At 36.3% G+C, this 20,460-nt stretch overlaps 2 protein-coding genes across 3 annotated transcripts in view; one reads left to right on the forward strand and one right to left on the reverse strand.

Annotated features, from left to right (window-relative positions):
- Window positions 1-7,080, forward strand: part of LOC146136606 (staphylococcal nuclease domain-containing protein 1-like) — a 26,733-nt gene extending 19,653 nt beyond the window's left edge. Inside the window, exons 16-22 of the mRNA XM_083395120.1 lie at window positions 2,371-2,559; window positions 3,094-3,258; window positions 3,585-3,755; window positions 4,228-4,341; window positions 5,103-5,216; window positions 5,562-5,693; window positions 6,156-7,080. Coding sequence (XP_083251246.1) covers window positions 2,371-2,559; window positions 3,094-3,258; window positions 3,585-3,755; window positions 4,228-4,341; window positions 5,103-5,216; window positions 5,562-5,693; window positions 6,156-6,221 — 951 coding nt within the window. The 3' untranslated portion in view covers window positions 6,222-7,080. The remainder of the gene's footprint in view (window positions 1-2,370; window positions 2,560-3,093; window positions 3,259-3,584; window positions 3,756-4,227; window positions 4,342-5,102; window positions 5,217-5,561; window positions 5,694-6,155) is intronic.
- On the reverse strand, window positions 6,843-14,378 carry LOC146136608 (uncharacterized). 2 transcript variants are annotated; one of them, XM_083395121.1, is made up of 7 exons: window positions 14,176-14,378; window positions 13,431-13,630; window positions 11,904-12,078; window positions 11,531-11,696; window positions 9,612-9,815; window positions 8,475-8,539; window positions 6,843-7,732 (listed from the first exon to the last, which is right to left on the reverse strand). In XM_083395121.1, exons 1-7 carry the CDS (start codon window positions 14,254-14,256, stop codon window positions 7,370-7,372), a joined length of 1,254 nt encoding a protein of 417 aa, XP_083251247.1. In that variant the 5' UTR covers window positions 14,257-14,378; the 3' UTR covers window positions 6,843-7,369. The 2 variants fall into 2 exon arrangements, with proteins under 2 accessions (XP_083251247.1, XP_083251248.1); XM_083395122.1 differs by lacking the exon at window positions 9,612-9,815.
- Window positions 14,379-20,460: the final 6,082 nt, after the last annotated feature.

The raw sequence follows: 20,460 nt of genomic DNA on the forward strand, positions 1-20,460 counted from the left end.
TATATATTTTATACGGCAACTCGTTAAGCCCCGCGTGTGGATTTGTGATTGACATATGAAACAAGTAATAACCAGTGGTTGCTCTAGACATTTATTCGGAAAGTTTTAACTTCTACCAATGCCAGTGTTTAAAACATGCCGTTAAAAAAGTAAAGTGAAAGTTTCTGAAAATTTTATTAGCCTATATTTAAATAATATAATGTAACCGAAAAAGTGCTTTCGACTTTCTTTTCTCCAGTCACTAAAATACAGACTGCGTCGAGTTGCTAATCAACACTAAAAGTCCAACCACTTCAATATGTCGTACTTACTTTATCACGAACAAGTAACTCAACTGCCTTTTAGTGCAATTGCTTGAAAGGTCTGCCTTAGACTTGTCTAATGTGCTTTAGTTTGATTGGCTTGCTGATAGGTTTGTTGTTGTTTTTCCTTAGATTTGCCAGCTTAGCCTATATTTTTGAAACTTTTGAATTCGAATTTGACTTTTAGTGGTTTCGAAAGCCCCACTTTTAAACAGTAGTCGACTTACATTTTCAAGCGATCGACATTTTATTTGGTTTCCACCAAAAATATAGCCTTATCAAACATAATAAGATAAGGACTTTTGCAAAGGACATGCTAATCGTTTAAATTGTTGAATTAATTTTATTTTTTCTGTTATTAGCAAAAGTACGATTTTCTTTCTAATAAGCCGTATACATCTTCCATATTTTATGCTCGTAAGAACATCAAGCAGTTTTTAAAGCACTTATCTGTTTATATATTCTTGTTGCAGCAAATTCAAACCTGTTGTTGACTCAAACTTTTGTATATTAATGCAATACGTCAACGCGTCATGTTTTTATGTTGCACAACAGGCAAGGGCAATTAGCTCTATCTTCAAATATTTTAAAACCAAGCGTGGGTTTTGTACTCACCGATAGAAAACCGAAATTTACGTAAACACCAACTCGCCTAGCGACCAAACAACAGCAAGTCCAATAACCTTCTCGAGTCAATAATCCGCAGTTTAACTCGACTCATACATCGCTTCACTGACACTCGACACAACTCTGAGCTCATAAGAAGACGCACTGGGGCCGTAAAACGTAACGCAATCGCTGAATAATTAAGTGTCGCCGATTTTTCCTAATCGCAAACCTTCGCTCCGTGCCAGTGCTCGGCGTAGGATAATACCGAGGCAGAAATCTCGGCTAGGTGGAATTTTGTGCACTTAACAACACCATCAATAGCGCCGCGTCACTGGGCACTTTTTCGAAGACATTTTCCTGTAAGCCTGCTTGATGTTCAGCTGCAGCACTGGTAAGGCGCTTGTCACGCCAATCGATCATCCCGCGGCCTTAAATAAAGTCAATTTGGCGTCAATTCGATTGGCATTGAACGGCCTTGCTACTCCCTTTTCGTTGCAAATAAATAAAGTGCGATTTTGTGCAACCGTGGTTTTGTAACATTTCTTTGCCCATCCCAAAAGGGCGGCACCACACGCAAACAAATCCCATTGATCAAGACGGGACACAGTCTGACAAATAACTTAAAATCAAACCATTGTGCCATTAAACCAGATTCCGATACATAGTGTGCTCTTGGCTTAATTTAATAATCTTGTCACCAGGTAGTTTCCCCTTTGATTAAAAAAGCTAATGCCTGACAATTGTACAACTGCGGGATTTTTCTTTGCAATCTCTGCTTTGCTTTAATATGTTTACGCATTCCAAAATAAGCAGGGGTAATTTAAGCACAGTACATCGCATCGTGGACACCTTTTCTGGTATGCATGACAAATAGCAGGCTCCGAATTCGCCAGAGACAGGCGCGACATATGTCTCCTTCTTCATCACACTACCGCGGGAATTGAGAGTCCGAGATTAGATGTTTTGCTTTGTGTTTCGCCTTTCTCTCAGCTTAAAACCCCTTTTTGCGCTTAATTGCCACGTCTTGTGCTGACGGGACTTTTTTACTGGTTGAAGCCGACCCATCGGTCGCCTTGACATGAATATTTAATTTACTATCATTTCGCTATGATTCGATTTTCCCTTGGTGAGAATGTGGATTATCGCAGTTAAGGTGAATTTGCTTAAACCGCTCCGCCATCGTGTTTTCAATATTTAATGCATATACTGAGCCGATGCAATCGACTGTAATCCCAGAGTGTAGCGTTGCATTATTTTCGTTACGTTTCCTCCAATGTATCGAGTAAGGCTGCTAATAAAACGCCTCTAAGCATGTTTCAATGTAAGTCCTATGTTCAAATTTCAGACATGGTATTTCCTTTCAAAACACAGAAGAGTGTATAGAATACCTCGATTTGTCCGCCTTGTTTATTTATTTTGTCAGCTAGAAACGTAAACAATGTGCAACCTTTTAACTCAGGTGATGGTTGAAGTGGAGACGATCGACCGCGCCGGCAACTTCATCGGCTGGCTTTTCGTCGAGGGCGCCAACATGTCCCAGGTGCTCCTGGAGAACGGACTCTCTCGCCTCCACTTCACCGCCGAGAGGAGCAACTACTTCAAGATGCTCCAGGGAGCAGAGGAGGCGGCCAAAGCGAGCAGCCTCAACGTAAGTGCCACAGCTAATTAGTAGATCACGATGGTTGGTTTTCAGGAGGACCCTCGCTTTGTAAAATGACATTAGGGTGGTCACAATCGCTGTTTGAACAAGCGAATTTGTTGTCTTAAAAATTGCCGTTTGCAACGTTATATTTGTTTATTGAACACAAATCAAAACGCCAGAATTGCCAGAAAATAATAAGGGCTTCTTAACACAACATAATTTCTAACCATTCGATATAAACAAGTTAGTAAGGTCAATAATACAGGTGAGTAACAGTTACATGTTGCTTTTATTAAACATTTTCGCCCAACAGTTAACGACGCGGATGTAGTATTTTATCAGTTGATACAAGTCAACTTTAAATTATCTTTTGGAAGGGACGTTAACAATTGCAAAGCGCCACCCGTTAGCAACGTTACGTTGAGAAAAAATATTAATGTTCTATTAAAATACTTATTAAGAAAACCAAAACCACCGCGCATATATGCCTTCAGATGATTAGTTGGTTTATACTTTTTTACCTTGATTGTCGACTTCCAGTTGTGGGAGAACTACGAGGAACCGAAGGAAGTTGCGCAAGTTGAGGAACCAACAGAGAGGAAGACCGCCTACAAGAACGTCTACGTCACTGAGGTCACGCCTCAGCTTCACGTATTCTGTCAACACGTCGACGGCGGATCGAACTTCGACCGCCTCACTGAGCAGGTGGCCCCTATGTTGTCAATTTTTTCAGTATTTTCTCAATTTAGTCTTGCCGGATTGTAAACTGCAGTATCGGTACTCGTCCGACGAAAAAAATAGTTAAGTTACTCTTTTTTGTAACCAAACCTCCGGACAAATTTGGGTTTAATAACCTTAACAAAAATACCTTTAAACGGTTTAATTTAAATATTTGGCATAATTAGACATTAGTGACGTTATTTGGTGCCAAATCGCAAGGCCGTAGTTTTTGCCCAAAAATCGCAAATCGCTCTCGAAATAAAATATCAAAGTACGAACATCATTAAACTAATGTTTTCTTTGACCGACAGATGCGCAGCTTTCTTATCACCGACCCACCCCTGCCCGGATCTTACAAGCCGAGGCGCGGTGAGTTCTGCGTGTCCAAGTTCACCGACGACGACCAGTGGTATAGGGCAAGAATCGAGAAGGTGGAGCCGCACAACGACAGAGTTCACGTTCATTACATCGACTTTGGAAACGTAAGTTATAATAGTATTGTAAAGATCTAGATTTTCTTGTCTTAGTCAAAGTCAGTCATTCATACGTTCTAATCTTTAACAGAGAAATATGTTTCGCCAATATGTGGCATCATCAGTCTTTAGAAAAAACACCAAACAAAATTTGTGGAATGACTGACTTTGACTAAGACAAGAAAGTCTAAAGTATATTTGCTCCCATTTGAAGCCATTGTCGTCATTTACGTGTAAGGGCGAGAAGATATCTTCCTACTGTACACATTCAGTTTGTCATTGATAGTATTGTGTTGTATTTTAATTGATACAAATAAAGCATCGGGAAATTTCGAAAAGAGCTCAGACTCATATTTTTGTCCACGCCTGATATGTTATTTAGGTTGTAAAAAAATTAAAAAAAATAATACATTTTTGCACTTTCGTGACCACACATGTTCTACCTATTTACGACCACGTTTCTTGGATATAATATTTACAGAAAGAAGTTGTTCCGTTCAGTCGTGTGAGCTCACTGCCGGCCGAGTACAACACGCATATTTTACTCCCTCAAGCTCACGAGTATGCCTTGGCGTTGATACGCGCACCGGAAGATGTAAGTATTTTCATCATGAATGGATTCGATATGTCAATGTCAGCTTATAAAGCCTCTTACTTTTTTGTGAATGAATCGTAGAGTGGCAATTGTGCTTCTTAACATTGGTTCTTAACGTGCTTTTCTTCTATTGGCCAACAGAGAAAATCCGTGATAAAACATTACTGAAAAGTGCATCTCTTACTACAGCAGAAGGCCAAATTCATTTATATAAAGAATAAAGGATAAAGAACCGAGAAACGTGGTTAATTTCGATCTATATTATCATGACGTAATGCCTCTCACCTTTCTAGTTTCACAAAAACGTTGCTATCGAAAACACATGTTAACTTCTTAACTTTATATGCTTTATCCCTGACCTTGCGTAGTTTAGGCTTAGATTTTAGTAGGAAATTATTATTACGGTCATTGTTTTTATTCATTTGGTGATAAATTTTAAACTAAAACTTAAGTTTACTGGTGTATGATTATACCATGAGGTGCCAGTATAGCAAAGTAGTCCGTCGGATATTTTTTAAAAGGTGGTCCTTTGATGACTAAAGGTTGAAATTTACAACTTTAAATTACGCCATTTTTAAAGTAAATAACTTGGTTGACTTGCCCAATACTTGGCCAATAGGCAAAGTAGGCAAAAATAGCAACTCTAAATTAACAAATTTCCATACTATTTTTTTAGGTTTTCCATTAACTGTCCCACATGTGCCAGCTGTTGCTCTGGTCTTAATATTCCCAATAATAGCTGATGTTTTTTCTCCCTATAGCCGGATTCGCTTTCAGACGCTTTCAGGGCGTTGTGTGAAATGGTGGGAAATGCTCAATTTCTGCTCAACGTGGAATACAAAGATGTGATTGATCACGTGACACTTACTAACAAGGTAAGTGTTTATTGGTTGCATTTTAAAAATTTGTTTTTACGTGAGAACAAAAGGGAACTCTCAGGGAACATGTAAGTCAGGCCCACCAATGGTGTTTCTTATTACAAAAAGACTCGTTTTGAGGTTGTACTTGGGGTATGACTATTTATAACCCTAATACTTAAATAAAAAAACATTTCAGCTTTTTGATTGTGACAGAGAGAAAATTAAGCCTTTTTTTAATTTCTGCCAAGTTTTGTTTACTGTCAATTCATTCATCAGTTGAGTAAGTTCACAATGTCGCAACGATACTTAAAGTGTAATTTATTTTCCTGGCATCAATTAACAACACACGCCTTCACGTAGGACGACAACGTGGACTGTGGCAAGTCGCTGATTGCCGAGGGTTTCTGTACAGTCGGAAAACGCAGCGAAAAACGTCTGAAAGCAATGATTGGCGAGTACTTAAAGGAACAGGAAATGGCCAAGAAGCAACACGTGAGTTTTTATTTGCTTAATATATTTTTAAATAATTTTTTTGTTTCAAATTTCAGGAAACTGACGTTTTCGCGCAGTTTGCTGCAAAACGATCTTACCAAATCCCAATTTAAAACAAAAAATGTTGTCATTTTTCTGCGAAACTTAGAATACTGACTAAGCTTAAGAACAGTCTAAAATTTAAATTGCTTACATTTCACTTACCAAATGTTTTACAAGACTGCTTTATTTTAGCAGAATTAATAAAATAATATATTTTCTTCTTACAGAGATAACTTAAAAAAACACTATTTATGGATTTTCTTAAAATCGACATTTCTTTTGTTGTTTTGAGATTTTTAGCAATTGTTATCATAAATATTATTATTTATCAGGATATATTCATTTTAGACTGATAATAACCTTGAGCATTTACCAAAACGTTATAGCACAATATAAATATCACCCTTTCCTTTTTTTCAGTTGAACTTGTGGAGATACGGCGACATAACTGAAGACGATGCAGCTGAATTTGGCTACAAAAAATAAATTGCGCCACTTTCGCCTCGCTGTGTGCGCCTAACGTCGATGTTTAAATTTATTCAACCAACAGCTAAATATGAAATTCGTGGTGTCTTTGTACGTTTTGGTGTGTGTGTTTTTGGTGGAAATCGCAGTATCTTATATGACATTTTTGCGCTTTTAAAAAAAATTCAGTGACCAAAATTCTTAAATGCTATGTTGCTATAGTTCATATCTTTCCACGTGTGGTCTGTCGATTAATAATAAGTTAACAGATCATATCATAAGCCGCTTGGTAAAACTATTGTGCTCGAATATTTACTTTGAATGTGGAACTGGATGTCAAATTTTTCTTATTATTGTTTATTAAGAGTAAGTTTGTTAGAATCACCTTTTAAATATTGTTTGTTAATTGCAAGATAATAGTTTTTATGTTTGCGGTTGAATTTTGAAGTGGTGTGCAGCATTTACTACTGTCATAATCTAGCTGTTTTAAGTCTACGTTTGCTATAAACTTGCAACCTCGGATATTTTGATACAATGAACTTCTTAAAAAACAATTATTCCTTTAATCAACCTAGATCGTGCAATGGTATAATAAAGTTTTACTTCGGTTGTGTTATTAAAAGTTTTCCTTTTGAAAGTTAAAAATAATTTACAAGGTTTAATTCAAATAAAACACGAATGTCATGATTTTTAGTTCGTTTCCAAAAGTGAGTTCGACTTTGGTCGTTCAACCGACCGTAGTCTGGGAATTAATTAATGGTTTAAATATCTTAAATTCTCCCAACGTTCAATTGCTCTATAACATATGTTTAATAAATTATTACCCGCATACTTGGTAAATAAAACAAAGTAACAAAAAATGCACAATACATTTAAACGTGATTTATAAAATAGAATAAAAGTTACTCTTGTTTTGCTGTAATTGGGCAAAAAGTTAGATTCGAGTAATGTCGCAGGAATGTTGTTTTAGTGCTACGGCGTTTTCGCAAAGTATAGCGTTTATCAAAATTACATCGAAAAAGCAGCTAATTTTCTGAAAGTTTTACGTTTGTTAAAACACATCTATACTCCATTGAGTTTCAGACGGCCTAATCTCTTCTACTCGAGTGCTTGTTTTTCGAACAAAGTCATTACCATGTTTACGCTGTTCCTTTAAGAATGACCTATTTTTAAGATTTACCAGTTGAATGCTTTTGACTGGATACACTTCCGCGCACCAATGTGGTCTTGGTGCAACATGAGAGGAACTCCAATAGGTTAATGACAGCGTACCGTAGCCCGTACATGTAGTAGACTAGAACTAAAGGAGATGCAATGCAGTAAATGTACACTGTAGCGATACTGAAAAGTACAGCAGTAAGGTTCAATACGTAATCGTGTGTGGCAAGGTCGACCAGTGAGATGAGCATTGATGGTGAAGAACAAATGATAAAGAGAATCGACAAGATGAGCATTGCTTTTACGTTGTGACTGATAACAGGGACTTTCACGAGATGCAGACTGTGAGCTCGCTTCAGGTTTGGCTGAGGCCTCTGTGAAATGTATGGTTAAAATATTGTACTTCGTTAAGTATAAACAATATATTTTACAACTATTAATGTAACTCTGTTAGGCCGAATATAGTAGGCCTATTTAAATGACATATTTAGGCCAGTGGGATGTTTGACTTTTTAACCAACTTAATGGCAATCACCTAGTTTTTCTATTGACTCATATCAATAGTAAAACGTCGATATAAAATACATGTTAGTAAAACAAAATATTTATTATAAGGAAAATATAATAATTATAAAATATTAACTGCTGCATTAGTCATATAGCGCCGTATTATTGAAGTGTTGCTTATATTAATTGTTGGTATGAGTGGGCGTCGATTACAGTGGTTTATTTGCATCCGCAACAAGTAGCTATACTGTATTTATTGGAACCCGCAACAATAGCTATATACTGTATTATATTGGAAGCTTTTCCAAAAATACTGTACGAGTTCAAAATCGTAAAGAGTATATTAATTTCGATAAATTAAGCACAACTTGCGCTAATTCGTTAACTGGGCCTAGAGAAATATATTTGGCAAAGTAAAGTAATTTCATTTATGTTGGCAGTTAAACTGAAATATTCGGCATTTTTTCTGATGTGAGCAAGTTCCAGAAGAAACAATTCGGAACAAAATCGGGTCTGCTAAAACTTCCCTAGGCCCGTTTCCAAATGACATTTATGTTAATGACATAACAAAGAAATGTGTTATGTGGGCAATGCTTGACAATATGTTACCTTTCGCTTGGGACTGGCAAACACATTTTCTTCCAACGCTTCAGACGGAGTTGTTGTTTCTGTTACTGCAAAATTTATAGCAAACATTCACTAAAATTGCGATTGTGGACCTAATGTGTAGCATGTAGGCGAAATATATATACCATACTATGGAAATGCTGTGATAAAATTAGATCTACAAATAAATAATTAAAAAAATTAATTAAATTAAAGCGCTTTTCGTCACTTATCGCTTGCCTTAATTAATTAAAAAGGAAAGAAGAGTCGATGGAAGTAAAAATAGTAATTCGATATAATATAACTCTTTTTGAAGCGAAGCAGTATTTACCTCAGGGTGGCCCAAACCCAGGCTCATCATTTTTTGTAGCCCGCGAAGCACTGTTGAATTATTGTAATACGTAAAGTTAAGGGTTTAATCAAATAAATATAACTGACCAACGATCATCGGCACGCGTATTGCAATTGTTTGATTATACGCCTAGTTACATTATTAAATAAATTAACCGGTTTACTATCGCCCATCAAGTTCTTATCCAGGGGTGGCAAGAACGCTTAATTTTTGTATGTGTTAGACCGGTTTGAAAGTCGCAGTACGTCCTATATGGAACTTTCCAAAATGGCTGTTTTGCGAACTTGTAGGTTACATTTGCGTTTTGTTTTATGTCTTTTTAATGTACCGATAAACATAACATAAAAAGTACGACCCTATATAAATTATTTTTTTGCCATTTAAGGTAAATGAACGATGAAATATAATAGCGCTTCGGGAAAATATTGTTTTCCACGATTTCACAGTGACTAAAGGTAAACGCCCAGGACCTTTCCATCATGCAATTCTAGCCAAATATATCTAGTTAAAAACATTCTACGCTTATAAATGCAATATTCTGTTTTGTCAAATACGCAATTTTTTAGCGCTTCGCGCGCACTATTTTGCCAGCAGTCTCATTATCACATTACTTTTTGTCGAGGCTTTTTTTGGTCATCTTTAAACATTTCATGCCCCCACCATACGAAAATCGATGATTGCTCCTAGCACGCATGTCGCATATATAGCCAACTTTATTCGGCCTGCCAAGAATATCAAAGAAATATTGTGGCCCGCGATGCTGTTAACCTTGGACCACCCTGATTTACCTGGTGAAGTTGCGGTTTCTGGTGGGTATGATATCGACTGAACAGCTGAGGCTTTGCGAAACCTTACAGTTTCCTTGTATTTTCGAAAGGTTGTGAACATGATTGCGAACAATATGACCGCCAGAAGAAGCCATATAGCAAAGACTGTTGCGATGAAGCTGTTTGACGCGGTTTCAAAAACTCGACTACACTCTCGGTGGACATCTGGACACAGCAGTTTAACGGTTATTTCTATAGGGCGAATATTTTTCAACCTACAAAATGAAAAAGTTTGTATTGCAGAAAGATGTACAAAGACCTACCTAGCCTATTATCGAAATAGGAAACGGGGTAATTGGCAATAACCATTGACAAAGGCACAGCAACTACTGAACAGTAGCCTACATTTATCTAAATAAGAGATACACAGTGAAGTGGCCTGCGTGATTAATTGCCGACTAGTGCATACCGTATATTTTTTAAAGGAAAATAAACACCGTGAAAACGTTGTTGATGTAATTCAACACTAAATTAAAAAGTAAACGATTTTCGTGCATTTTGTAAACGACTTTGACTTGAAATAATTTTAACAAAAATTAAGTTTAATCTCACTATAGGTATTACACAGCATAACACGCTTTAAACCATTAGTCAGGGCAAGTAAATGGCATGTTGCCAATCGCATAGTTTAGGCTTGCTTTTTGACTGTAGTTTACTGCTCAAGTCACACACAATTATTTCAATTATATAATGGTAAATTTAAATTTAACGTTAAACTAGCCACTACATATTTAACCATTAAGGAGGTTAAATGCAACCAAATCAAACAGAAAAATTCCCACTTTAAGAAACTGAAAAAAAAGTTCCTGATTCGGTTTTAGGGAACCTGTCTCAGAAAGCGTGCTTAATTGGGTCGTGATTTTAATTTGTTTAAGTTTTTTAGCATGTATTGACGAATGAAGTGCCTCTTATGTCATTTGTTTACGTTATTATTTGACAAGAAAGTACTGGGTAACGCTATAGCCACGTTTGAGATTAACAGTAATGCACTCTTCGTTAGTCCCTTGCTATGGTAAACTAATAATAAACCTGGTTTTAACAGTCTGTTATTCAAAATTGTCTAACCAAGAGGTGGAACCATTTTCTGGCCGACATGTTTGGTTGTCGTAACATGAAATTACTCCACGCAGTGTTTACTGTCGGAACTTTGTCATAAACTTCCGTTACACAGCAGAACGAATGCGTGTGGCAAGCGTTAAATGATTCAAATACGTTTTTAACTCACCCATGGAGGACTCGTGAAATTTATCATTTTCTGATGTGCCTTTGTTCGCTTAATAAATTTAATTATCCATGATAAATAAAGAAATAGCAAAGTTAATTGTGTCAAAATGTTCATATGTAATCATTGGCTGGAAGAATAGGATTGAGTCTTCGAATTGCATCAATCCTAATAAATACAACGATTTGAAACTCCTGCAGTCGGCGACCCAATTTGGAGGTAGAAACACCGATTTAGCTGCAGCAGAGTATATCCTCATTTATAGAGAGGTGATACCACTAAAAGCTATTGTTCTTTATAGTCAAATTTGTTAGCCTACTGTAACGTAACAATGCAGTGTGACCGCTCCTAATAACACAAACCGAAACACCGGTTAGTATGATTTTAAAGAGCACCGTTTGTTATAACTCCATAAATTATCATCTGTTACCAGGTATTTAAACCTTTGCGTGTTATTCGTCTTTGCGACAACTCTGGAGTGTTTGTACAAAAATTAATCACATAGTAATTCACTCAAAACGGTTATTTGCTAAATACCTAATTTATATTGCGACTCGCTAGCTGAAATGTTTGCTAATTCTTGGTCTATAAGTTATAACATGCAATGCCATTGCGTGGATACCGTACGTATTTTTGCAAACAATTTAATGCGTCTTACCGCCTTGGCACATCCACTGCGTTTCGTAGTAAGCGTCGAAGCATGTGCACAGATGTAAGCAGTTCCATTTTGTACCGGCAACTATCGAAATGATCAATGGAATCAGCCACGAAATTGCCGTGGTACAAAGTGCCTTCATTCTCTTCTTTTTTACACTGTCGCGTTGCTGCAAAACAAAATAGGTCACTATATATTGAAGGGGACGTCCACCAACCATCAGAATATTCTCTATTTGATTATTTTAAAGAATTTTGATTTATGGCGTGAACGTATGAGACCAAATTTAGATGCATGAAGTATGAGTGAAATTTTAGTTGAAACGGTTAAAGTGGTAGTGTATAGCTCTAATGATATTTTATGTACAAGTCTATACCTGCTTTTCACGGCCGCTAGAACCACCAGCCCCAATGAAGTACGAACTTTTTTGCAATCCATAGATGAGGGCCGATACATTTGCGCTCATTGTGAGAAATAGAGTGGTCTGGTAAGCGCTACGAAATCCCCACCATGTCTTCACTGTTATGTGAAAAGGGACGCTGTTGTTGATTCTGCAGCAATTAAATTTTGGTGAAGAATTCAAACTAAATGCAGTAATATTTTATTAGTTTATACGTATTTGTCCACAGGAGTTTTTCTCAAAGTGAGGTAAATGCCCCACCGGACAGGGCCTGGAAATATTTTGGTGGATCATAGATGTTTTTGTAGTGGCGAAACAAACGATATTCTTATGATATGGCGTTGGTTTGTCGAATCTAAGAGAGGCCATGGTTTCAACTCCAGTCTCCAAACTACGTTTTTTTGCTTTTACCATATTATAGCGATTATTTTGGGCAAATGTGTTTCACTATTTTTTATCCGTTTTAAGCAAACTCTTCAGCACCGAGGCGCTATATGTATACTACGGTATGTAACTCATAAACTTTAAATAGTGAAATTTCTGATAAATTGAACTATGAATGCTGTTATTCTGAGCAATATGCGAATCTTTTTATGTGTCTTTTGTATCACGCATCTTTTTAAATTAAAAGTTATGCCATTTCAAACCACATAAACGAAATTTTATTTTTGTTGCTAGACTATGGATTTTACCTGTATGTTGATGCATGAGTTCGGTCAAGAACAACAGGAGTTTTTTTTAGATAAATTTACGGTATAGCGTTACTTTGTAACCTCATCGCTAAAAATATTCATGCCTCCGACATCTGGTGGGTCCTGACATTTTGTTTAGAAGAAAGGAGGGGGGGGGGGGCAGTTTCTAAAAGTATCTCTGGCCTACGGTACATTTTGTGGTTTAATCCCAATATAACCAACCGATCATTTTAATAATCAAGGTACTTAAACTTAATATCTGGTTTACAAACGTTTTTTTGTCTTAGCCAACCGCATTGTGGTTGCTATAAAATGGTAATACAAAAATGATTTACCCCTAAATACCTAAACGAGCGTAAGTAAAACAGGAAACAATCGAGCTGATTCAGAAAACGTTTAGATCAAACCCACGAACAAAAACAACAGTATTTAGCTTCGTTATTTATTTGTTTGTTTGTTGTTGTTTGCTCGCATGCTGTCGTTTGCTTGTATAAGTGGGTTTAAACTTTATTAGGTTAATCAATTATTACTGTAGGCCACTTAGGTTCTTTTTTTGCAACTGTATTTTTTTCCGGTAAAAATTTGTAAATTGCACAATGCGATTTAATTCAAATTAGGATTAGGTATAGCCTATATAGTAGGCCTACAATTATTAAAGCAGATAAGGCTGACTAAACATCGTTGCGTTTAACGTAGGCGCTTCGACCTTCTTTTTGACCTTATGTACCCTACAGAACATTTGTAGGTGTGTTGCACGTTCATTAGGAAAATACCTCCTTAACTCGGCTTATTTATGTAAACTTTGTTTAACCTGAGAATTGGAGCTCCGTCTGTGACTAACCAGCCCCCGTGCTCGAAAGGAGAGGCCTTACTGAGAAAAGCGTAGAAGGAAAAGATGCCGAACATCACATTTGCTGACAGCAGGCTCACAACGTAAATGTAGACCGAGTTGTTGCGAAGCTTACGCCTTCCTCGAATCGCCGCTACGATCACAAAAGCGTTCACTAGCACCTTCACAAAACACGCGGGAATCCGCAATTTGTATGCTGACGTGAAAAATCCGACTAACAAATGTAAAGAAACAGCGACACAAATAACCAAACGGTTGATATTTTCAAAAACAGACACGCATCTTTGGCAATTATCGGTGTTGCAAACATAGTCTTTTACAAAATAACTCAAGTCCAAGTGAAGTTTTTGTTCAAAAATAACATAGGTCAAGTCCCAGTAACTGTTATAGCTCGTCAAGTCCAAAACCAAATTAAAGGTATTAAAAAACTTTTTTCGAGGGAATGGGTTTACAAGCAGGAATTTTGGTGTTTTTTATCCCAAAATTCAAGTCATTTGTCCAACAAACTTATGTCACGTAAAGTCATTTTAAGTCATTACTGCAAATCGCAATCATCAGCAATTATCTTGCATTTAGCAAAAAACAGGGTTTATCCCGGAAACAGACCTAATTTTACACTAATCGGTTGTAAATTACAGTTATGGTTAAACTTCTTGTACGGTTGATTCTCAACAGATTGCGTCAAATTTTTATATTATGCTCTTACCTCAATTGCAGGTACGATAGCTACGATTCCGATCTCAGTAACAGGCGTTGCGTTGCAGGTTCGACTTACGTTATTAGCCATGTTAATACTTATATCCAATTAAAATAATTACAATCTTTAGTTTAGAATTCCCATCTGAACAAAAATCAATATGTCAAACAGTTATGTTCCTTTGAATTATGCGCTTATCCGAACCTACCATGGAAAAAAACAACTATTTATTTATGTGCTACATCTGAAGCTGAAATGTAAACGTTGCTGTGCATTAAAATAGAGAAAACATTCAAACGGCCCACATGCATCGGTTTATATTTGTGCGAAGTGATGACATGATGCTGTTCAATTCGCCCACGTAAATAAAACGTGATTTGAAACTACGCCGTGAAACCTGAGATCATCCATGGCGCTGCTTCTTTCGTTAATGGTTTGGTGGTTACTTACATATGGTAGTTAACGACTCTCTACTGGACAAAGTGACACAATTTATGTCGTTTTACTAATCCTTAAATGAAGTAGTTCTGTTTGTTTTCCTGTAAAGTCAACTAAACGTCAACTAAAATCGAACAACGACGCATGTAGCCTAAACAATAACACATTGCAGAGGAAACGTTGCAGCCCAACCTTAGTTTCTAGACACGCCAATAAACTAGACTTTAACGTCCTGTTGTGTCTGAGAAATAATTCCCAGTAGACAACTTTTCTATTACAAAGGGCGAGGTGGTCGTTAATTTTCACACAACCTATACGTTTGCCACCTTTCATATATTTTTGTTCCAAACGTTATCGCTTAAAGCGGCTGGCAAACCGCTCTTTAGATTAGGTAACCGTCAACATTGTAGATTTGAAGACTCATATATATGAGACAAATTGAAAAAAGTAGATGTTTTAATATGTTTTAAGATACGTTTAGGAGTATTCTTTACAAAGGCTAAATTTAGTTGTTGCATGTTAATATCAAACATCTAGAGCAGTGGTTCTCAAATTCTTCATCCTGAGCATACCCCAAAACATGAAAGTAGTGACACACGTTTTTGCAAAATGGAACATTTATTTGAGAAATGTCTCTACAAATCTTCGAGGTACACAGAGGTGACAAAAAAATGTGACGTTAAAGTATAATCTTATGAGCACAACACAGTTCGTTTATTTGATTAAAGTTTTAGATTGGACAGGGGTAACTTTCAATATAAAAGCTATAACGATTATCCCTTGTATCGCAAAACGCCTTAAAACGCCTTTATATCGTTAAAGCTAAAACGTTTTCTTTCGATGTTGCGATAGGACGTACGGCGCTTTGGACTAAAGCAATTTTATCAAAAATGGGCTAGGATCTTCTAGCAACATAAATAGCTTAACTAAATATATTTTTTTTGTATTTACTTACTTAAATAGGCAAAAATACAGTTTTTTTTGCAGGTTAGTGATGTTGATGTGATATTGTATTAGACGCAGGGGCGGTTACGAGAAAACAACCAAGACTGCAAATATGAAAAATAAATCGCGTTTCCTTCTGAATTATTTACTGTTATTTTTTTCTCTTTGTTTTATACCCGGTACTTTTAATCCTGCTTCGCAGAAATGTCCTCCCTTCACTTTTCTTGAAGTAAAAGTAATGTGAACTGGACAAGTGTATTTTATGATTGACCGACTGATTTCGGTTGTACTTTTAAAGCTCACGTCGCAGTATAACATGTATGCCGTTGTCGTGGGTCGAAACGTATACAGAAGGTCACAAAAACTCAAATGTGTATGAATGTTGAAGTGAATGTACTAACATATTTCCGGGTTTTTTTTCAAGTCATATCTGACATTTATAAAAAAAAAATCGGTTTCGAGCGCCCGCATCAAGTAAGATGAATAACTTTGAACAGACAATTAGAGGAAGTAAGCCTTACTTCGTGTGTCTAGTGCGCTCCAGTAGGCTTTCCTTGTCGCTGTACAGAACCAGTTGAAGCGTGCTTGCCCAAACTCAGCTTAGATCTCCGCCACCACAAACACGATAGAACGTACAGCATAATTGTAATTTAGTTTTTTGGTAAACTAAGGCTATGCCACAACTTAAATTGTTCTGTCGGTACGCGAAACTTTGTCTTGGAAATAATCACGGTGTTTCACATTGTAGGTAAACAGCTTCGTCAAGCGGCATTCTACAGCACAATATTTTCTCTTTGTTGCTCATAGCCAATTAACAATCCGCTTTAGCAAACTTACACGGGGAATCGGGGATGGTACAATACAATATGTAATGGTTCTTGGGAGGATAGGGATGTTAGATACTGGACATTACGATACGAATACGCTATATTTTGTGCAGAAAGTATCGCGACCCGATTCGACGCCAAACTAAGTCATTACTACGCCCAAACAAACCAAATAGATGAAATTGAAACTTTTAAAAGAACTTATTTGGCCGATTTTTAAGCTTATTTGGCCGATTTTTTTAGGGTTGAAACGTTTAGATATATTTCTAAGGCGTTTTAAAAAAACCCCTTTCAAAATAGAAGTCGCTGCGTTTGATTGCAAATTGTGGCTAAAATTCCAACACTAATTTAAAATCTGTTTGGCACCGATAACACTCTAGTATTCTACGGGTATCGATACCAGTGTTGAACTACTTCAATGACTTGACTTAAGTGCACTTATGTCTGTTTCCTAATGACTTGACTTGACTCGTTTTGGTAAAATCACTTAAGTTGACTTGTGATTTTAACCAGGAAGTGATTTGCTATAATAATATAATTGATTGGGACTTGACTTGGGCAACCTATAACTTAAAGTGGGACTTATTGTTTGAAAAGACTTGACTAGCACTTAAATCGTTTTGATATGACTTTTTAACAACACTGACCGATACTATCACTTGGAATTGGGTGTCGGATCCGATCCGATATTATCGGACATCCCTAAAAATCCTAAGCAACATCCTGTATAACGTCTAGTAATTTTTTTGAATAGCGACCGTGATGCAGATCGCATGTCATATTTTCCTTAAAAAAAACTAAACAGGTTTTATTTAACAAAAGCAGGTATACTTATAGTTTGTATGTAGATAATTTACCAATATAACTACAGCAATTGGTCATAAGGCTCTGGGGACTTGTTGAACTCTAGATCAGGGGTTCTTAAACTTATTTTACTGCGTACCCCTAAGAAAACTTTTGTCGCGCGTGGACCACGTTAGGCAAAAAATTCAAAAGTGACGTCATAAATTTACGTCACAATAGGATAGACTTCATAAATCAGCTGATTTCGGTTCAAAAATGTGAAAGTGAAGACAGTGCAAAACCTTTTTATTTATTTTTCTTTGATAAATTGTATACCTACTAAATATACACAATATTTCCATTGGGCTTTCACGGACCCCCTAAAACAGTGGTTCTCAAACTTTTTTGAGCGCGACCCAAATCTGAGTTTTATGAGCATCTCACGACCCAAGCCTCAAACATCAAAAAATGTGCTTTTTCTGATATGCATGAAATAAAAAAAGACACGACAACCAGATATAGTAGCCTACACAGTTCTATGAAACAATGATTGATTACAAACAAATAATTGATTTATTTTAGTGTGATTGATTAAACTGATTTTTTTCTTTTTTAATATCAGCGTGGCTTGTTGTGGTGACTAAAAGCTTTCTTAACATCTACTGTATTTGGCTGCCATCAAAACGTTCATAAAACCACTTATGACGCAATAATCCAGGTTACAGATTTGAAGCCACGTGAAAAGCTTATCATGCAATAACTCGTTATGATTTGAATTGAAAATACTTGAAAAATGAAATGAAAAAAGTTCGTTTGCGCGGGATTAAATCACCATAGAGCGACCCATTTTTTGACCCTGCGCGACCCATACTTTGAGAACTACTGCCCTAAAACTAGTTCAAAGACCCCCAAGGGGTCCATGGACCCCAGTTTAAGAACCCCTGCTCTAGATCAACCATAAAGTTTTAGACAAGCGCCAATCTGTATAACCTAACACAAATCATCTTTTCAACATCCCATTAAACGCTGTGTGATAGGCTACATCATATGATACGTATAGGATACGCACTGCGCATACAGTGCCCCGCTTAATTGGATACTGCATTATAAGCATGCAAAGTGTGGGTCACTGCTTTGTATTTTACTTTCAACGTATAGTTTTATAACACACATCATGCATTTATTGAACATGTATGACATCTGTGGGGTCGGATACAAATTAACTCGCTTCTTACAAGTAGCTACTTAAGTGCACAACAGTTATGTTTCTATTTGTCTTAATTTTTTTCCATGTCTTGACGTACAAACCATTTTTAGCGACTTGTCTTGGCAAATGTTTTTATTAAATAAAATTTCAATAACGTTTATTTAAACCACCTGATTTGTCAGTAAATTTTTGAAATAACGCTTTTAGACATATAAGAAATAAAAAATGGTTTGATATATATTATTTTATTCTTTAGAACCTGAAAAAGGCAGCTATACTTAAAAAAATCGGTATTGTACGTATGTTGCTAATTTGTTGAAAGTCATTTCTGCCTACCCTTAATAATCGGTCATCATTAGGCCATTTTTTATTTTGACCTAAAAAACAATTTTTGACTTTATTTTTATCAAATTTTGACTTTATTTTGACCCAACGAAATTGCTTATTTGTAGAGGCCACAGTTCGTCCTTGAATTGATACTAGTTACCCAAACATAAACTTTTGTCGATTTTAGACCCAAACGTAATATTTTGTCGTAAAGTCAAGGCGTTTTATGGATTATAAAAAGTGCGTCGTGTTTATCGCGATAGATTTAGGTTGCTTAATTGTGTTATTTTGTCCTTGAGGAAGGGCACTTTTCCTCGATTTTTTTTCGCATGGTAAATTCTAATAAATAGCAAATTAAACAGGGAAGAAGTAATGTAACCCCCTTCGCTTTAAAGAAATCACTACAAAAAAGCTTGCTTAGGTATATTGTATTACAGAATGTCAGTATAGGCCAGAGCTTCTTAAACTTTTTTGTTTTTTTCACCCCTAGCATCTATCTCCAGATGTCATTCACCCTTTGTCCCATATGATAAGACTATCTCGTCTATACATAACAGAACAAAATGACTTAGGTTGTTTCGATATTTTTAAGATTAACTCAACCTTAGTTTTACCATTACAAATCTACAATCTCTCGAGTCCAGAAATATAAAGCTACAAAAGCACAAAACACAGTCATCAAATTTTTGTAGCCTACTTGTACACCAAGTACAAACCAACTTTACTATTACAATTAGCAAAAAAACACCAAATAATAACAGTTCAGTACGATAGTCGACTTACTGCAGAGCTATCATCCATTTTTAACGGTTCACCCTTATTTACCCATTGTATTTTATAAGAGTTATTTAAATACGTAACAATGAATAAACAATGGACAATTTGCGATGAAAGTTACTGCTGACCAAGTGGGCATTGTGACATATTTCCTGCTTTTATGGGCTAATATGGTTTAATTGTGTCGCAGTTCCTGCTATACAATGCTTCCACGATGATTTTTTTAAGAAACACAAAAACTTTGTCAAAAGCCATACTTCGAAATTTTTTTAATTTATTGTAGAAACAGTCCTCTAGGTGCTAAAAACAACTTTATTCTTTGATTCGTGGACAGACGAGGTTCTTAAAAAATTTGACTTTATTGACTTTTACAGGCCCTAGTCAGCATTGAAACAATCTTACAGCGTCTTTTAGGCACACGTCCTGGCTGGTTTAAAGGAACTGGTGTTTGTTTTTGTCAATAACATTTTTTTACAATTTTTTTAACGTTGAGACAAACCAAATATATTTACTTGTTTTATGGAGTCCTCAAATATCTTTTTATGGCGGAAGGGTGATTGGTCTTGAAGTTTATCCTCGCACGATTTTGAAAACGCGGATACATGGTTATTTTCTCTGCAGTGGTATGAACGACTTCCTGGCTTAAGGAGACCATGTTGGGAGAAGTGCAATTGATATTCAGGTCGCGTTATGCTACTATTTGTTAAGTGTAAGCAATAAATTGCTTGTTAATTGAGGGACGCTTTGTATTAGTAACATTATACGAGGGCAACATAAACCCTTGGTGCTATAAATAGTTTTCGAGAGCACACCAGAAGTTACCAGCGAGGCAAAAGGGTGACCTTTAAAAACACGTTAGTTAGTTTATCATGACATTTTTTGTAGTAGTCAGTACATCGCGTGATGCCTCGCATAGGAACTATTTTTGTTGAAGTTCCAAACAAAGTATGGCGATGGAATTTTTAAGCGTCTCCTGGACGAATACTCCTA

This window comes from Ascidiella aspersa, chromosome 8, assembly GCF_963924565.1.
Source record: "Ascidiella aspersa chromosome 8, kaAscAspe10.2, whole genome shotgun sequence".
Taxonomy (NCBI): Eukaryota; Metazoa; Chordata; class Ascidiacea; order Phlebobranchia; family Ascidiidae; genus Ascidiella; species Ascidiella aspersa.